Genomic DNA, 20427 nt, shown 5'->3' with positions numbered 1-20427 from the left:
CCCTGTAAACACAACACTAAATCGGATGTGTTCCCTGTAAACACAACACTAAATCGTATGTGTTCCCTGTAAACACACAACACTAAATCTGATGTGTTCCCTGTAAACACAACACTAAATCGGATGTGTTCCCTGTAAACACAACACTAAATCGTATGTGTTCCCTGTAAACACAACACTAAATCGGACCTGGGATAGGATAAAGTTATCCTTCTAACCCCCCCCCCTTAAAAGATTTAGATGCACTATTGTAAGTGGTTGTTCCACTGGATATTATAAGGTGAATGCACCAATTTGTAAGTCGCTCTGGATAAGAGCGTCTGCTAAATGACTTAAATGTAATGTAAATGTAATGTGTTCTCTGTAAACACAACAGTAAATCTGATGTGTTCCCTGTAAACACACGCCACTAAATCTGATGTGTTCCCTGTAAACACACAACACTAAATCTGATGTGTTCCCTGTAAACACAACACAAAATCTGATGTTCCCTGTAAACACAACACTAAATCGGATGTGTTCTCTGTAAACACAACACTAAATCTTATGTGTTCCCTGTAAACACACAACACTAAATCGGATGTGTTCCCTGTAAACACAACACTAAATTGGATGTGTTCCCTGTAAACACAACACTAAATCGGATGTGTTCCCTGTAAACACACAACACTAAATCTGATGTGTTCCCTGTAAACACACAACACTAAATCGGATGTGTTCCCTGTAAACACACAACACTAAATCTGATGTGTTCCCTGTAAACACAACACTAAATCTTATGTGTTCCCTGTAAACACAACACAAAATCTGATGTGTTCCCTGTAAACACAACACTAAATCGGATGTGTTCTCTGTAAACACAACAATAAATCTTATGTGTTCCCTGTAAACACACAACACTAAATCGGATGTGTTCCCTGTAAACACACAACACTAAATCAGATGTGTTCCCTGTAAACACAACACTAAATCGGATGTGTTCCCTGTAAACACAACACTAAATCGGATGTGTTCCCTGTAAACACACAACACTAAATCTGATGTGTTCCCTGTAAACACACAACACTAAATCTGATGTGTTCCCTGTAAACACAACACTAAATCGGATGTGTTCCCTGTAAACACAACACAAAATCTGATGTGTTCCCTGTAAACACAACACTAAATCGGCTGTGTTCTCTGTAAACACAACACTAAATCTTATGTGTTCCCTGTAAACACACAACACTAAATCGAATGTGTTCCCTGTAAACACACACCACTAAATCGGATGTGTTCCCTGTAAACACAACACTAAATCGGATGTGTTCCCTGTAAACACAACACTAAATCGGATGTGTTCCCTGTAAACACACAACACTAAATCGGATGTGTTCCCTGTAAACACACGGCACTAAATCTGATGTGTTCCCTGTAAACACACAACACTAAATCTGATGTGTTCCCTGTAAACACAACACTAAATCGGATGTGTTCTCTGTAAACACAACACTAAATCTTATGTGTTCCCTGTAAACACACAACACTAAATCGGATGTGTTCCCTGTAAACACACAACACTAAATCGGATGTGTTCCCTGTAAACACAACACTAAATCGGATGTGTTCCCTGTAAACACAACACTAAATCTGATGTGTTCCCTGTAAACACAACACTAAATCTGATGTGTTCCCTGTAAACACAACACTAAATCTGATGTGTTCCCTGAAAACACAACACTATATCTGATGTGTTCCCTGTAAACACAACACTAAATCTGATGTGTTCCCTGAAAACACAACACTAAATCTGATGTGTTCCCTGTAAACACAACACTAAATCTGATGTGTTCCCTGAAAACACAACACTAAATCTGATGTGTTCCCTGTAAACACAACACTAAATCTGATGTGTTTTACCTCACCTGAGTCTCATGGCCCCTATTTAATCAAGAGGTTTGGGGAGTAACTGATTACATTTAATCAGTTACATGTAATCTGATTACCAAAAAACTGTAAGTGTAATCGTTTACGTTAACAGCAAAAATATTGTAATCGGATTACAGATACTTGTGAAAAAACTAGATGAATACCTGTTGAATTACTTTTAAAATCAGAAACGATGTTTGCAACAAAAACAATACATTATGGCACTTTTTCTGTTTTTATCAGACATTCAATTCAGCATTGAAAGTTTAAGTTTGACCACTATGATGTCTCACCAAATGCATTTGATGGATCCTTTTTGTCTTCTGCTAACGCCTCTTCAAGGGGAAAGTAATCCAAAAAATATCGTAAAGTAATCAGATTATGTTACTGAGTTTGTGTAACCGATGTGAAATGGCTAGTTAGTTAGCGGTGGTGCGCGCTAATAGCATTTCAATCAGTGACTCACTCGCTCTGAGACTTGAAGTAGGGTTTCCCCTTGCGTTGCAAGGGCCGCGGCTTTTGTGGCGCGATGGGTAACGATGCTTCGGTGGGTGTCAGTTGTTGATGTGTGCAAGGGTCCCTGGTTCGAGCCCGGGTTGGGGCGAAGAGAGGGATGGAATCTACACTGTTACATTGATGCTGTTGACCCGGATCATTGGTTGCTGTGGAAAAGGAGGAGGTCAAAAGGGGGGTGAGTGTAACCGATGTGAAATGGCTAGTTAGTTAGCGGTGGTGCGCGCTAATAGCATTTCAATCAGTGACTCACTCGCTCTGAGACTTGAAGTAAGGTTTCCCCTTGCGTTGCAAGGGCCGCGGCTTTTGTGGCGCGATGGGTAACGATGCTTCGTGGGGTGTCAGTTGTTGATGTGTGCAAGGGTCCCTGGTTCGGGCCCGGGTTGGGGCGAAGAAAGGGACGGAACCTACACTGTTACATTTGGGTAATCCAAAAGTGATATTACTGATTACAATTTTGGACAGGTGACTAGTAACTGTAACTGATTACATTCAGAAAGTAACTTAGCCAACCCTGTTCATCTCTGTATGCAGTAAGAGTGTTGTTTTCTGACTCATCCCTAAAACCTACCTAGTAGTTATCAGTTTGTGTGTGTGTGTGTGTGTGTGTGTGTGTGTGTGTGTGTGTGTGTGTGTGTGTGTGTGTGTGTGTGTGTGTGTGTGTGTGTGTGTGTGTGTGTGTGTGGGTGTGAGAGAGAGAGAGAGTGAGAGAGAGAGAGAGAGTGAAAGAGAGAGAGATCTTTTTCCAATTTTGGGGATCTTAAGATTGCGTCTCACTGGGTCTCACAGGTCGATGGAGCGGAAAATTATGCAGGAACCCTCGACACCATGGAGGACAAAATTAGTTTAGATCAGAAAACACTTGGCTGTACTGAATAAGTGTCTCTCATTAATACTGTCTCATCTGTAACCAACGACCAGCTGATGACAACAGAATTGTTGGGTCACAACCCACAACCCCATCCAGTGAAATCAAAGTTTATTGGTCGTGTACACAGATTTGCAGATGTTATCACGGGTGCCGCCAAATGCTTGTGTTTCTAGCTCTACCAGTGCAGTAATACCTAGCAATACAAAACAATATGCACACAATCCAAAAAGTATAAAAAACATTAAGAAATATCAGAATGAGCAGTGTCAGAAAGAGCAATGTTAGAGTCCGGAACATGACCACTGTCATGTTTATAACATGTTAATAACACGTTTATGTCATTCCAATGTCAACCAGTTTCATGGTTTGATTTACGGGTACACAGGGGGTTTCCCATAACAAATCAGGGTACCTTCATTATATGCACCAGAATGACGGTACCCCATACGCCCCAGAATCAGGGTACCCGGTAGGGCCCAGAATCAGGTTACTCCATACGCCTTAGAATCTGGGTACCCCATATGCACCAGAATCAAGGTACCCCATACACCTCAGAATCAGGGTACCCCGTACGCCCCAGAATCAGATTACCCGGCAGGGCCCAGAATCAGGTTACTCCATACTCCTTAGAATCTGGGTACCCCATATGCACCAGAATCAAGGTACCCCATACACCTCAGAATCAGGGTACCCCGTACGCCCCAGAATCAGGGTACCCAGCAGGGCCCAGAATCAGGTTACTCCATATGCCTCAGAATCTGGGTACCCCATATGCCCCAGAATCAAGGTACCCCATACACCCCAGAATCAGGGTACCTCGTAGGGCCCAGAATCAGGGTACACCATACGCCCCACTCGCAAGACTCAATGTGTGCTTTGAAGCCTGTCTGATTATAGTGTATGTATTTGTAGGAGCTAGGTTATTTAACCTTATACCAAATCTGGTTTAGGGTTGGATAACCTAATGTAGCAGGCTTAAAAGAAACATCTGAAACTAGATCCCTACATACTGGTCTTGACAAGAATCAAAAAACTGTCGGGATTGGTTCTCTTCTGCACTGTTCAACCAATTAGGATGAAATGTCGCCTTGTTAATGTCCAAAAGGCTCTCTTTCCACTTCCCCTGAAAACAGGGACTGCCGGTTGTAGGAGACTCGGCAGCGGCTAAGGGTTGAGAGATAGACAGTGAGAGGTGCTCTATGTGAATAACAGGAAAGGGGAGGTGTATCTACAGTTGAAGTCAGATGTTTACATACATCTTAGCCAACTACATTTGAACTCAGTTTTTCACTATTCCTGACATTTAATCCTAGTAAAAATTCCCTGTCTTAGGTCAGTTAGGATCACCACTTTATTTTAAGAATGTGAAATGTCAGAATAATAGTAGAGAGAATTATTTATTTCAGCTTTTATTTCTTTCATCACATTCCGAGTGGGTCAGAAGTTTACATGCACTCAATTAGTATTTGGTAGCATTGCCTTTAAATTGTTTAACTTGGGTCAAACGTTTTGGGTAGCCTTCCACAAGCTTCCCACAATAAGTTGGGTGAATTTTGGCCCATTCCTCCTGACAGAGCTGGTGTAACTGAGTCAGGTTTGTGGGCCTCCTTGCTCGCACACGCTTTTTCAGTTCTGCCCACAAATTTTCTATAGGATTGAGGTCAGGGCTTTGTGATGGCCACTCCAATACCTTGACTTTGTTGATCTTAATTAAGCTATTTTGCCACAACTTTGGAAGTATGCTTGGGGTCACTGTCCATTTGGAAGACCCATTTGCGACCAAGCTTTAACTTCCTGACTGATGTCTTGAGATGATGCTTCAATATATCCACATAATTTTCCTTCCTCACGATGCCATCTATTTTGTGAAGTGCACCAGTCCTTCCTGCAGCAAAGCACCCCCACAACATGATGCTGCCACCCCCGTGCTTCACGGTTGGGATGGAGTTCTTCGGCTTGCAAGCCTTCCCCCATTTCCTCCAAACATAACAATGGTCGTTATGGCCAAACAGTTCTATTTTTGTTTCATCAGACCAGAGGAAATTTTCCAAAAAGTACGATCTTTGTCCCCATGTGCAGTTGCAAACCGTAGTCTGGCATTTTTATGGCGGTTTTGGAGCAGTGGCTTCTTCCTTGCTGAGCAAGGAATAGATCAGGTTATGTTGATATAGGACTCGTTTTACTGTGGATATAGATACTTTTGTACCTGTTTCCTCCAGCATCTTCACAAGGTCCCTTGCTGTTGTTCTGGGATTGATTTGCACTTTTCGCACCAAAGTACGTTCATCTCTAGGAGACAGAATGCGTCTCCTTCCTGAGCGGTGTGATGGCTGCGTAGTCCCATGGTGTTTATACTTGCGTACTATTGTTTGTACAGATGAACGTGGTATCTTCAGGAGTTTGGAAATTGCTCCCAAGGATGAACCAGACTTGTGGAGGTCTACAAATGTTTTTCTGGGGGTCTTGGCTGATTTCCTTTGATTTTCCCATGATGCCAAGCAAAGAGGCACTGAGTTTGAAGGTAAGCCTTGAAATACATCCACAGGTACACCTCCAATTGACTCAAATTATGACTCAAATTATGTCAATTAGCCTATCAGAAGCTTTTAAAGCCATGACATCATTTTCTGGAATTTTCCAAGCTGTTTAAAGGCACAGTCAACTTAGTGTAACCGACTTGCCAAAACTATAATTTGTTAATAAGAATTTGGTGGAGTGGTTGAAAAACTAGTTTTAACGACTCCAACCTAAGTGTATGTAAACTTCCGACTTCAACTGTATGAATGGTGTGACAGTTATGGTTGTGACGTGTTCACTGAGCAGAGCACTAAACTCAGAAGCACTCTTACCGTCTGACATGCAGAGCTGAAGGGCTCAAACAGTCATATATATACTGGATGTTGTTGACATGATAGTGTCAGTAACCTTTCTGTCAGACGTAGAATTGAACCTTATCAGATACTGCATAGCCACAGCATATCAAGAGACTCCTGGAGGTAAATTGCTGTGTGTGTGTGTGTGTGGGGGGGGGGGGGGGGGGGGGGTGTGTGTGCATGCGTGCGTGTGTGTGTGTGTGGTGTGTGTGTGTGTGCCTGGTTGCGCATGTGTATATGTAGGCTCCATTCCAAATGTGTCAGATTGACAGTCTGTGTGTTTAGCTGGCATAGAGGACAGAGACATGGTGAAATTGGCGTGAATTCCTGCTAAGCCAAGTGGAAAGTAACTCTGTGGAGGTTCTAATAGGCTGAGAAAGTATTTTTATCCCTTGACTTACTCCAAATGTTGTTGTGTTCCAGCCTGAATTCAAAATAGATTAAATTGATTTATTTTCCTCACCCATCTAAACCCAATAACCCATAATGACAAAGTGAAACATGTTTTTAGAAAATGTTTCACCTTTATTGAAGAATGAAATACAGACATATCTAGTATTTACACCCTTTTGCTATGACGCTCCAAATTTGAGCTCAGGTGCATCCAATTTCCTTTTGATCATCCTTGAGACGTCGTTACAACTTGATTGGAGTCCACCTGTAGCCAATTCAATTGTTTGGACGCAATGTAAAAAGCAACACACCTGTGTATATAAAGGTCCCACTGTTGACAGTGCATGTCAGAGCAGAAACTATACTATGAAGTCCAAGGGACTGTCTGTAGATCTCTGATAGAAAATTGTGATGAGGGATATATCTTGGGAAAGGGTATATAAAAAAAGTCTAAAGTGTTGTAAGTTTCCAAGAGTACAGGGGTCTCCCTTACAACAACAAAAAAGATTGCCGTTTTGAAACTGCAGTAAAAGTACAGTAACTGCAGTCGACTTTGGTATTTGGACGCAGTAATTGCGGAATAATTGCAGTGTACTGCAGTTCAACTGTATTTATACTGCACTGTAACTGCAGTTACACTTCAAAACTACTGCAGTAAAAAAAAAAATATATATTATTTTGGATGCAGTATTTGCAGCGTACTGCAGTTATACTGCACTCTAACTGCAGTTATACTGCGCAGGAGCTGGCCTTCCGACCAAACTGAGCAACCGGGCAAGAATGCCCTTGGTGGGGGAGGTGACCAAGAACCCAATGACCACTCTGACAGAACTACAGAGTTCCTAGGCTGAGATGGGAGAACCTGCCAGAAGGACAGCAGTCACTACAGCACTTAACCAATCTGGGCTTTATGGGAGAGTGATAAGACAGAAGCAACTCCTTAGAAAAAGGCACATGACCACATGCCCGGAGTTTGCAAAAAGGCACGTGAAAGACTCTGATCAGACAAAAATTGAACTCTTTGGCCTGAATAAAAACAGGCACAGCTCATCATTCGCCTAACACCATCCCTACCGTGAAGCATGGTGGTGGCAGCGTCATGTTATGGGGATGCTTTTCAGTGGAAGGGACTGGGACACTGGTAAGGACAGAGGGAACAATGAATGGAGCCAAATACAGGAACATCCTTGATGAGAATCTGCTTCAGAGTGCAAACGACCTTAAACTAGGGCGAAGATTTACATTTCAACAGGACAATGACCCCAAGCATACAGCCAAAGCAATGCTGGAATGGCTTGAGAACAAGAATGTGAAAGTCCTTGAGTGGCCCAGCCAAAGCCCAGACTTGAATCCCATTGAAAATGAACGGTTGAATAATTAAACAGACAGAGAGAAAAAACACCTGGTGCCACCATTATATGAAGGTCAATGGATGGGCTTAGCTATGGCTAACACAGGAAGCAGATTGGTTCTGTTTGTAATGGGTGAATATAGGGGTTATGTTATACAGACAGTCACAGGCTCCCCCAAACACAGATCTATCAGATTGGGAAAGGGGATACCTAGTCAGTTGCACAACTGAATGCATTCAACCAAAATGTGTCTTCCGCATTTAAATCAGAGAAGTGCGGGGGGCTGCCTTTATCCACGTCCACGCCATCGACTCCTGGGGAGCTGTTGTTGTTGGGTTTAACTACCTTGCTGAAGTGCAGAACGGCAGATTTTTTTCCCCCCTCGCCGGCTTGAGGACTCGAACCAGCGACCATCTGGTTACTGCGACCAGCTCTTAACCGCTAGGTTCTGTTTATAATGGGGGAATGAATATAGGGGTTATGTTATAGAGACAACCACCCCCAAACTCAGATTTATCCATCAACTGAGTCTACATCCAAAATGGCACCCTTTTCCCTAGGGCTCTGGTCAAAAGTAGTGCACTCTGTAGGGAATAAGGTTCTATCTGGGACGCAGACTGAGTCTCACTGATGACAGTGAAAAAAGAAGACGGTGAACTTAGTGCAGTACATAGACAAGAAGACGGTGAACTTAGTGCAGTACGTAGACAAGAAGACGGTGAACTTAGTGCAGTACGTAGACAAGAAGACGGTGAACTTAGTGCAGTACGTAGACAAGAAGACGGTGAACTTAGTGCAGTACGTAGACAAGAAGACGGTGAACTTAGTGCAGTACGTAGACAAGAAGACGGTGAACATAGTGCAGTACGTAGACAAGAAGACGGTGAACTTAGTGCAGTACGTAGACAAGAAGACGGTGAACTTAGTGCAGTACGTAGACAAGAAGACGGTGAACTTAGTGCAGTACGTAGACAAGAAGACGGTGAACTTAGTGCAGTACGTAGACAAGAAGACGGTGAACTTAGTGCAGTACGTAGACAAGAAGACGGTGAACTTAGTGCAGTACGTAGACAAGAAGACGGTGAACTTAGTGCAGTACGTAGACAAGAAGACGGTGAACTTAGTGCAGTACGTAGACAAGAAGACGGTGAACTTAGTGCAGTACGTAGACAAGAAGACGGTGAACTTAGTGCAGTACGTAGACAAGAAGACGGTGAACTTAGTACAGTACGTAGACAAGAAGACGGTGAACTTAGTGCAGTACGTAGACAAGAAGACGGTGAACTTAGTGCAGTACGTAGACAAGAAGACGGTGAACTTAGTGCAGTACGTAGACAAGAAGACGGTGAACTTAGTGCAGTACGTAGACAAGAAGACGGTGAACTTAGTGCAGTACGTAGACAAGAAGACGGTGAACTTCGTGCAGTACGTAGACAAGAAGACGGTGAACTTAGTGCAGTACGTAGACAAGAAGACGGTGAACTTAGTGCAGTACGTAGACAAGAAGACGGTGAACTTAGTGCAGTACGTAGACAAGAAGACGGTGAACTTAGTGCAGTACGTAGACAAGAAGACGGTGAACTTCGTGCAGTACGTAGACAAGAAGACGGTGAACTTGGTGCAGTACGTAGACAAGAAGACGGTGAACTTAGTGCAGTACGTAGACAAGAAGACGGTGAACATAGTGCAGTACGTAGACAAGAAGACGGTGAACTTAGTGCAGTACGTAGACAAGAAGACGGTGAACTTAGTGCAGTACGTAGACAAGAAGACGGTGAACTTAGTGCAGTACGTAGACAAGAAGACGGTGAACTTCGTGCAGTACGTAGACAAGAAGACGGTGAACTTAGTGCAGTACGTAGACAAGAAGACGGTGAACTCTGCTACAAGACCATGGTGCTTGCCTACGGAGCTGTGAGGGGAACGGCACCTCCGTACCTTCAGGCTCTGATCAGTCCCTACACCCAAACAAGGGCATTACGTTCATCCACCTCTGGCCTGCTCGCCTCCCTACCTCTGCGGAAGCACAGTTCCCGCTCAGCCCAGTCAAAACTGTTCGCTGCTCTGGCACCCCAATGGTGGAACAAGCTCCCTCACGACGCCAGGACAGCGGAGTCAATCACTACCTTTCGGAGACACCTGAAACCCCACCTCTTTAAGGAATACCTGGGATAGGATAAAGTAATCCTTCTACCCCCCCCCCCCCCCCCCCCCCTCCCAAAAAAAAGATATAGATGTACTATTGTAAAGTGGTTGTTCCACTAGATATCATAAGGTGAATGCACCAATTTGTAAGTCGCTCTGGATAAGAGCGTCTGCTAAATGACGGAAATGTAAATGTAAATGTAAACTTAGTGCAGTACGTAGACAAGACAGTGAACTTAGTGCAGTACGTAGACATGAATAGGTGATTATTGCCAGGAGATCTGGAGAATAAAAAAACTATGTGAAGGAGTATCTGTGAGCAAATTTACTAGAGCATGACTTGCAGTAGGATTGTTGAATATTTCTCCATTTTCCATTAAGATTAAGGGCAGTAGCAATTACTGTTTTTTTGTGGTCGGTTCGGTTTAAAAAAATATACATTACCAGTCAAAAGTTTGGACACACCTACTCATTCCAGGGTTTTTCTTTACTTTTACTGTTTTCTACATTGTAGAATAATAGTGAAAACATTAAAACTATGAAATAACACATATTGAATCATGTAGAACCAAAAAAGTGTTAAACAAATCAAAATATATTTTTTATTTGACATTCTTGAAAGTAGCCACCCTGTGGAATTTCTTTCCTTCTTAATGCATTTTAGCCAATCAGTTGACTTGTGACAAGGTACGGTTGGTATGCAGAAGATAGCCATATTTGGTAAAAGACCAAGTCTATATTATGTCAAGAACAGCTCAAATAAGCGAAGAGAAACGACAGTCCATCATTACTATTAAGACATGAAGGTCAATCAATACGGAAAATTTCAAGAACTTTGAAAGTCTCTTCAAGTGCAGTCGCAAAAACCATCAATCAACCAATTTCTAGAGCTTCCTTACCACCTCCTTACCACTTTAATCACTACTGTCAGACCTAACACCTATGACCTCATGACTATGGGTTAAGGCTTTTAAAGAATTTTTGTTTTTTTAATGAATTTTTTAATGAATTTTTTTTAATGAATTTTCATCTCGATGCCATTTGTCCTCCTGTGACTTCCATAGGACCAATGAGAGAAGAGATGGACTCTCAGCAGCAGCACATGCAGAGTTGGCCGTGCAGATTCTATTTAAAACGGACTCACCAAAATAGATGCTTCCTCTTGGAGGTGCCAATTAGGTTACTGACAACTCCTGGAGAGCACTGGGGAGAAGAGTGGAAGAGAAGGAGGGACTGGGGAGAAGAGAGGAAGAGAAGGAGGGACTGGAGAGCACTGGGGAGAAGAGAGGAAGAGAAGGAGGGACTGGAGAGCACTATGGAGAAGAGTGGAAGAGAAGGAGGGACTGGAGAGCACTGGGGAGAAGAATGGAAGAGAAGGAGGGACTGGGGAGAAGAGAGGAAGAGAAGGAGGGACTGGAGAGCACTGGGGAGAAGAGAGGAAGAGAAGGAGGGACTGGAGAGCACTATGGAGAAGAGTGGAAGAGAAGGAGGGACTGGAGAGCACTGGGGAGAAGAATGGAAGAGAAGGAGGGACTGGAGAGCACTAGGGAGAAGAGAGGATGTGAAGGAGGGACTGGAGAACACTATGGAGAAGAGAGGAAGAGAAGGAGGGACTGGAGAGCACTGTGGAGAAGAGAGGAAGAGAAGGAGGGACTGGAGAGCACTGTGGAGAAGAGAGGAAGGGAAGGATGGACTGGAGAGCACTGGGGGGAAGAGAGGAAGAGAAGGAGGGACTGGAGAGCACTGGGGAGAAGAGAGCAAGGGAAGGAGGGACTGGAGAGCACTGGGGAGAAGAGAGGAAGGGAAGGAGGGACTGGAGAGCACTGAGGAGAAGAGTGGAAGGGAAGGAGGGACTGGAGAGCACTGAGGAGAAGAGTGGAAGGGAAGGAGGGACTGGAGAGCACTGTGGAGAAGAGAGCAAGGGAAGGAGGGACTGGAGAGCACTGATGAGTAGAGAGCGAGGGACTGGAAAGCACTTGGGAGAAGAAGGGAAGGAGGGACTAGGGAAGGGCGGTGAGAGGGGACTAGTGTTCACCAGGCTGATTATCAAACCCTGCGAAGGGAGGAATTATTTAATTCTGATGTGATCCACCTTCATTTACATAAAGAACCCCCGTAGACTAGTTACCAGCTAAATAAACAGGTGACACGCCTTATTTGGACGTTTTGCTTGCGTCTTATTGTTGTACTCAGGATTTCCTTTAAAAAAGCTATTGCTATCTCAATGGGATTTACTTGGTTAAATAAGTTTGAAGTGTTGTTTATGACACATTCATAACAGTGGCATGAGTAAGAAGAGGTGCAGTCGAGCCCTTTTCACAACTATGTTGGTGTATTTGGACCATGATAGGTCCTTACTGATGTGGACACCGAGGAACTTGAACCTCTCGACCCGCTCCACTACAGCCCCGTCGATGTGAATGGACCGGCTCAATAACGTTAAACCCCAACACCCACCCAGACTGGCTCAATAACGTTAAACCCCAACACCCACCCAGACTGGCTCAATAACGTTAAACCCCAACACCCACCCAGACCGGCTCAATAACGTTAAACCCCAACACCCACCCAGACCGGCTCAATAACGTTAAACCCCAACACCCACCCAGACTGGCTCAATAACGTTAAACCCCAACACCCACCTAGACCGGCTCAATAACATTAAACCCCAACACCCACCCGGACTGGCTCAATAACGTTAAACCCCAACACCCACCTAGACTGGCTCAATAACGTTAAACCCCAACACCCACCCAGACTGGCTCAATAACGTTAAACCCCAACACCCACCCAGACTGGCTCAATAACATTAAACCCCAACACCCACCCGGACCGGCTCAATAACGTTAAACCCCAACACCCACCTAGACCGGCTCAATAACATTAAACCCCAACACCCACCCAGACCGGCTCAATAACGTTAATCCCCAACACCCACCCGGACTGGCTCAATAACGTTAAACCCCAACACCCACCTAGACCGGCTCAATAACGTTAAACCCCAACACCCACCTAGACCGGCTCAATAACATTAAACCCCAACACCCACCCGGACTGGCTCAATAACGTTAAACCCCAACACCCACCTAGACCGGCTCAATAACGTTAATCCCCAACACCCACCCGGACTGGCTCAATAACGTTAAACCCCAACACCCACCTAGACCGGCTCAATAACGTTAAACCCCAACACCCACCCAGACCGGCTCAATAACGTTAAACCCCAACTCCCACCCGGACCGGCTCAATAATGTTAAACCCCAACACCCACCCAGACCGGCTCAATAACGTTAAACCCCAACACCCACCTAGACCGGCTCAATAATGTTAACCCCAACACCCACCCGGACCGGCTCAATAACGTTAAACCCCAACACCCACCTAGACCGGCTCAATAACGTTAAACCCCAACACCCACCTAGACCGGCTCAATAATGTTAACCCCAACACCCACCCGGACCGGCTCAATAACGTTAAACCCCAACACCCACCTAGACCGGCTCAATAACATTAAACCCCAACACCCACCCGGACCGGCTCAATAACGTTAACCCCCAACACCCACCTAGACCGGCTCAATAACGTTAAACCCCAACACCCACCCGGACCGGCTCAATAATGTTAAACCCCAACACCCACCTAGACCGGCTCAATAACGTTAATCCCCAACACCCACCCGGACTGGCTCAATAACGTTAAACCCCAACACACACCTAGACCGGCTCAATAACATTAAACCCCAACACCCACCCAGACCGGCTCAATAATGTTAAACCCCAACACCCACCTAGACCGGCTCAATAATGTTAACCCCAACACCCACCCGGACCGGCTCAATAACGTTAAACCCCAACACCCACCTAGACCGGCTCAATAACATTAAACCCCAACACCCACCCGGACCGGCTCAACAACGTTAACCCCCAACACCCACCTAGACCGGCTCAATAACGTTAAACCCCAACACCCACCCGGACCGGCTCAATAATGTTAAACCCCAACACGCACCTAGACCGGCTCAATAACGTTAATCCCCAACACCCACCCGGACTGGCTCAATAACGTTAAACCCCAACACCCACCTAGACTGGCTCAATAACATTAAACCCCAACACCCACCCAGACCGGCTCAATAACGTTAAACCCCAACACCCACCTAGACCGGCTCAATAATGTTAACCCCAACACCCACCCGGACCGGCTCAATAACGTTAAACCCCAACACCCACCTAGACCGGCTCAATAACATTAAACCCCAACACCCACCTAGACCGGCTCAATAACGTTAAACCCCAACACCCACCCGGACCGGCTCAATAATGTTAAACCCCAACACCCACCTAGACCGGCTCAATAACGTTAATCCCCAACACCCACCCGGACTGGCTCAATAACGTTAAACCCCAACACCCACCTAGACCGGCTCAATAACGTTAAACCCCAACACCCACCCGGACCGGCTCAATAACGTTAAACCCCAACTCCCACCCGGACCGGCTCAATAATGTTAAACCCCAACACCCACCCAGACCGGCTCAATAACGTTAAACCCCAACACCCACCTAGACCGGCTCAATAACGTTAAACCCCAACACCCACCTAGACCGGCTCAATAATGTTAACCCCAACACCCACCCGGACCGGCTCAATAACGTTAAACCCCAACACCCACCTAGACCGGCTCAATAACGTTAAACCCCAACACCCACCTAGACCGGCTCAATAATGTTAACCCCAACACCCACCCGGACCGGCTCAATAACGTTAAACCCCAACACCCACCTAGACCGGCTCAATAACATTAAACCCCAACACCCACCCGGACCGGCTCAATAACGTTAACCCCCAACACCCACCTAGACCGGCTCAATAACGTTAAACCCCAACACCCACCTAGACCGGCTCAATAACATTAAACCCCAACACCCACCCAGACTTGAGCAATTTACCTCTCCAATTAGCAATTAGTGACATGAGGAAATGAAATACTATCTATGCTCTACGGTTCTGTAAGTTTCATTTAGACAGACACGGTAAAGGTGACGGACAAGCTAATTGGTTTAGATTAATGGAAGACAAAACAGAACAGAGCCAGGTGGTTGCGACGAGATGTGTGTGTTTGACACAGATGGCTTTGTTTTCTCCAATGATAATTACTATGACAACATTCTGACTGTAGTCAGGTCAGCTGCAGGGTAACCGCTGACAATAACCTACATTAAACAATGATAATAGCATCACACACAGACACACACACACACACACACACACACACACACACACACACACACACACACACACACACACACACACACACACACACACACACTTCCCCTAACATCACAGTAATGGATTACTATGTATTGAACTGCCGTTGATTAATTTGTACATGAATGATGACTTGATGCCTGTACTGAATCAGAGGGTTGGGTTAGGGTCATGAATGATGACTTGCTGCCTGTACTGAATCAGAGGGTCTGGTATGTATTAATTGAACTACCCCTCAGCCTTTAGGGCCTGTAGGAATGTAGAGCCTGCAGAGCCTGTAGAGATGTAGAGCCTGTAGAGCCTGTAGAGATGTAGAGCCTGTAGAGTTGTAGAGATGTAGAGCCTGTAGCGTTGTAGAGATGTAGAGCCTGTAGAGTTGTAGAGCCTGTAGAGTTGTAGAGCATGTAAAGCATGTAGAGTTGTAGAGCCTGTAGAGTTGTAGAGCATGTAAAGCATGTAGAGATGTAGAGCCTGTAGAGATGTAGAGCCTGTAGAGATGTAGAGCCTGTAGAGATGTAGAGCCTGTAGAGTTGTAGAGATGTAGAGCCTGTAGAGTTGTAGAGCCTGTAGAGCCTGTAGAGATGTAGAGCCTGTAGAGTTGTAGAGATGTAGAGCCTGTAGAGTTGTAGAGCCTGTAGAGTTGTAGAGCATGTAAAGCATGTAGAGATGTAGAGCCTGTAGAGATGTAGAGATGTAGAGATGTAGAGCTCATAGAGATGTAGAGCCTGTAGAGATGTAGAGCCTGTAGAGATGTAGAGCATGTAGAGATGTAGAGCTTGTTGAGATGTAGAGCATGTAGAGATGTAGAGATGTAGAGCCTGTTGAGATGTAGAGCCTGTAGAGATGTAGAGCCTGTAGAGATGTAGAGCCTGTAGAGATGTAGAGCCTGTAGAGATGTAGAGCATGTGGAGATGTAGAGCCTGTAGAGATGTAGAGCTTGTTGAGATGTAGAGCATGTAGAGATGTACAGATGTAGAGCCTGTTGAGATGTAGAGCCTGTAGAGCATGTAGAGATGTAGAGCCTGTAGAGATGTAGAGCCTGTTGAGCCTGAGGAGATGTAGAGCCTATAGAGATGTAGAGCATGTAGAGATGTAGAGCCTATAGAAATGTAGAGCCTGTAGAGCCTGAGGAGATGAAGAGCCAATAGAGATGTAGAGCATGTAGAGATGTAGAGCCCGTAGAGATGTAGAGCCTGTAGAGATGTGAGCCTTTTGGGCTTGTAGAAATGTGAGCCTATAGGGCCTGTAGAAATATAGAGATGGGATGGGCATTGTTGCACTTTGCTGCTTGTGAGTTATTTATTGACCTTAATATTCTATAACAGGAAATCAAAGAGAGGTCTGATGCAGTAGAATATATTGGTATTCTAATGAGACAGTGTTTATGTTGCAAATGGCACCCTATTCCCTATCTAGTGCACTACCTTTGACCAGAGCACTACGGACCCTGGTCAAAAGTAGTTCACTAAATACGGGATAGGGTAGTATTTGGGAATCCACCAGTCTCTGCAGTTGGAGAAGTGTTATGTGACAGAATAAACCAGTAAAAAAAAAAGTTCATTTCCATAACTAGGGACATCTGTTATCAAAAAAGTACCAATCACTCCCTGTCTGTATCCTCTCCAGCAGGATGGAAGCTGTTGTGTGAGGGAGCTCTAAAAATCCCTTTATTACCAGCTTTCCTAATGAACATATGTGGACTGGCCATGTTGATGGCTTTAGTTAGACAATAATGACTGTGGCTCCTACTGTCGCTTTGTGCTGTGGCTCCTCTGCCTCAGTGTCCTTCCTCAGTGTCCTGGGAGCTAACTGGAGATTTACTGTGCAATATAGTACTACTGTATGTTGGCAGTGAAAACATAAAGGCAACGGGATATGGTTAGTTTATTGTGTCACGCCCTGACCTTAGATTGCCGTTTATTTTCTCTTTTTTGGGTTAGGTCAGGGTGTGATGTGGGGTGGGCATTCTATGCCATTTTATGTTTTCTATTTCTTTGTGTTGAGCCGAGTATGGTTCCTAATCAGAGACAGCTGTCTATCGTTGTCTCTGATTGGGAATCATACTTAAGCAGCCCTTTTCCCTCCTTCTGTGTGGGATCTTGTTTTTGTACTGCTCAGTAAGCCTGCAGAACGTGACGTTCGTTTTCTGTTGTTTATTATTTTATTTTAGTGTTCTGAGTTAAATAAAAGAGTAATATGAACACTTACCACGCTGCACCTTGGTCTCCTCTTTTCGACAACGATCGTCACATATTGGATGGTGTGTACCACCTGGTTGTAAATAACCATGTTACAATATGGAGACGTTTTCATGAAGCAGTGTGTATTGCGTTCAAAAGAAAGGAAACTGTAATCTAGGCTATACTTAAAAGTAGTTATATGTGTTTTGAGTTGAGTTGAGTGTGATTATTGGTAAAATAAAAGTCTATTGGAATAAATGTATTATTTCAGTACATACACGGCCAAAACAGTACACGGTACAAACATCTTCTATATCTTGATGGTTAAGAGCTCTCTTGCGACCTGATATTTCCTCTTATGACCTGTTATTACCTCTTATGACCTCCTCTAGAACTCTTATGACCTCCTTATGAACTATTATGACCTCACTCTCTGAGCCATAAATATTAAATCAGACTAATTTCTTCTCTTTCAGGAATCTATTAGACAAACACACATTCTCCAAATCTGATCCATGTAAGTACTTTACCTTTACAGTTTTCATTTCACATTTATCACAATTATTACTGTATTGCGTTCAATTACAGATGAATGACTGGCTTAGCCTATAGGGCTAGTATGTGTAAAGAATAAAGATCTCCACGATGTCATTTTATTTTTTATACAACACAGGTGTCAAACTCATTCCACGGAGGACCGAGTGTAGACGGGTTGTCGCTCTTCCCTTGTACTTGATTGGCGAATTAAGGTCACTAATTAGAAAGGAACTCCCCTCACCTGGTTGTCTAGGTCTTAAATAAAAGGAAAAACCCCAAAAACCTGCAGACACTAGGCCCTCCATGGAATGAGTTTGACACCCCTGCCCTGTACTTTCCTTCACTTTATCTGGGCTTAACTGTGATTTAGGTGACTCTGCTATTTCAAAGTGTTCCCTCAATAACTGCATCTCATTTGCAGAGTAATGTGGCAGGTCTTCGTCACAGCTAGAGTTACAGAAAGAGACAGTAGCTTTAAGCGATAGTTCGTGATTTTGGCAATGAGGTCCTTTTATCTACTTCCCCAGAGTCAGATGAATTTGTGGATAGCATTTTTATGTACTGTATCTTCATTCAGTATGAAGGAAGGTGCTAACTAGCATTAGCGCAATTGCTAAGTAGCGTTAGCACAATAACTGGAAGTCTATAGCTGTTCCCGATGACTTACAGACTTCCAATCATTGCACTAACGCTAGTTAGCATTGGCTCGCGAAACTACCTCTATTTTCCTTCATATTGGACGCAGATACATACAAATGGTATCCATAAGTTCATCTGACTCTGGTGAAGTAGGTAAAGCGCATCATTGCCAAAATCCTGAACTTTCCCTTTTAAAATGCAATGCAGCTACAGTATGGTTCAAACACAGCCCTGACTGAACACAAATGGGCTGCTTTGAGTTAAGCTGCCTCAGAGGAGAGGAGGGGAGGAGGAGAGAGGAGGGGAGAGGAGGGAAGAGGAGTGGAGTGGAGTGGAGGGGAGAGGAGGGGAGAGGAGAGGAGTGGAGGGGAGGGGAGAGGAGTGGAGAGGAGAGGATAGGGGAGGGGAGGGGAGGGGAGAGGAGGGGAGGGGAGGGAAGGGGGGAAGGGGAGGGGAGGGGAGAGGAGAGGAGAGGTGAACTACGTTTGAGGCCTCCAGGGGGTGTTTTTGTATAGAGGCCTTAGATGCATCCCAAATTGCAGGGCCAGGTCCAGAAAAGTGCACTATACTGTATATTACTGATGGGGGGAAAAATTGATAGTTACATATCGCAATATTATTTTGGGATGATTGTTATATTGATATTTGATTCCAAGTATCGATTTGGGGTCACTTAGAAATGTCCTTGTTTTTTAAAGAAAGACACATTTTCTTTGTCCATTAAAATAACATCAAATTGATGAGAAATACAGTGGAGACATTGTTAATGATGTAAATTACTATTGTAGCTGGAAACTGCAGCATTTTTATGGAATATCTACATAGGCGTACAGAGGCCCATTATTAGCAACCATTACTCCTGTGTTCCAATGGCACGTTGGGTTAGCTAATCCAAGTTTATCATTTTAAAAGGCTAATTGATCATTAGAAAACCCTTTTGCAATTATGTTAGCACAGCTGAAAACTGTTATTCTGATTGAAGAAGCAATAAAACTTGCCTTCTTTAGACCAGTTGAGTATCTGGAGCATCAGCATTTGTGGGTTGGATTACAAGCTCAAAATGGCCAGAAATAAAGAACTTTCTTCTGAAACTCGTCAGTCTATTTTTATTCTGAGAAATGAATGCTATTCCATGTGAGAAATTGCCAAGAAACTGAAGATCTCGTACAACGCTGTGTATTATTCCCTTCACAGAACAGCGCAAACTGGCTCTAACCAGTTTGAGGCACAGTTGCAAAGAAAAAGCCATATCTCAGACTGGCCAATAAAAAGAAAAGATTAAGATGGGCAAAAGAACACAGATACTGGACAAAGGAACTCTGCCTAGAAGGCCAGCATCCCGGAGTCCCCTCTTCACTTTTGACATTAAGACTGGTGTTTTGCGAGTAATATTTAATGAAGCTGCCAGTTGAGGACTTGTGAGGCGTCTGTTTCTCAAACTAGACACTCTAATGTAATGGTCCTCTTGCTCAGTTGTGCACCAGGGCCTCCCACTCCTCTTTCTATTCTGTGCCGTATCGGCACCTACTGTATCGTGATAATATCATACCGTGAGGACCCTGGCAATTCCCAGCTCTACTATACGGGGGATATAGTGCCATTTGGGACGCACTTAATGCCATTTCTATGGTCCTACTTTCTAAAGGGATGAAGTATGGAGGACATTGGAGGAGAGATTAAGACCTAATAGGGTCAGAGTTCAATCCTTTAGTGTGTAAAATAAATCACACTCATACTCCCAGTCCCCT

General features: G+C 44.3%; 1 protein-coding gene across 3 annotated transcripts in view; it reads left to right on the top strand.

The window, feature by feature from the left end:
* The window catches only part of LOC106572802 (copine-5), a 195618-nt gene that overhangs the window by 16221 nt on the left and 158970 nt on the right, over window positions 1-20427 (top strand). For all 3 annotated transcript variants that reach the window (XM_045696442.2, XM_045696439.2, XM_045696441.2), the window contains exon 2: window positions 17980-18020. In XM_045696442.2, coding sequence (XP_045552398.1) covers window positions 17980-18020 — 41 coding nt within the window. The remainder of the gene's footprint in view (window positions 1-17979; window positions 18021-20427) is intronic.

This window comes from Salmo salar, chromosome 15, assembly GCF_965601325.2.
Source record: "Salmo salar chromosome 15, fSalSal1, whole genome shotgun sequence".
In the NCBI taxonomy this organism is placed as follows: Eukaryota; Metazoa; Chordata; class Actinopteri; order Salmoniformes; family Salmonidae; genus Salmo; species Salmo salar.
Note: the sequence above shows the minus strand (reverse complement) of the source record. Positions and strands in the feature narration are given on the sequence as shown.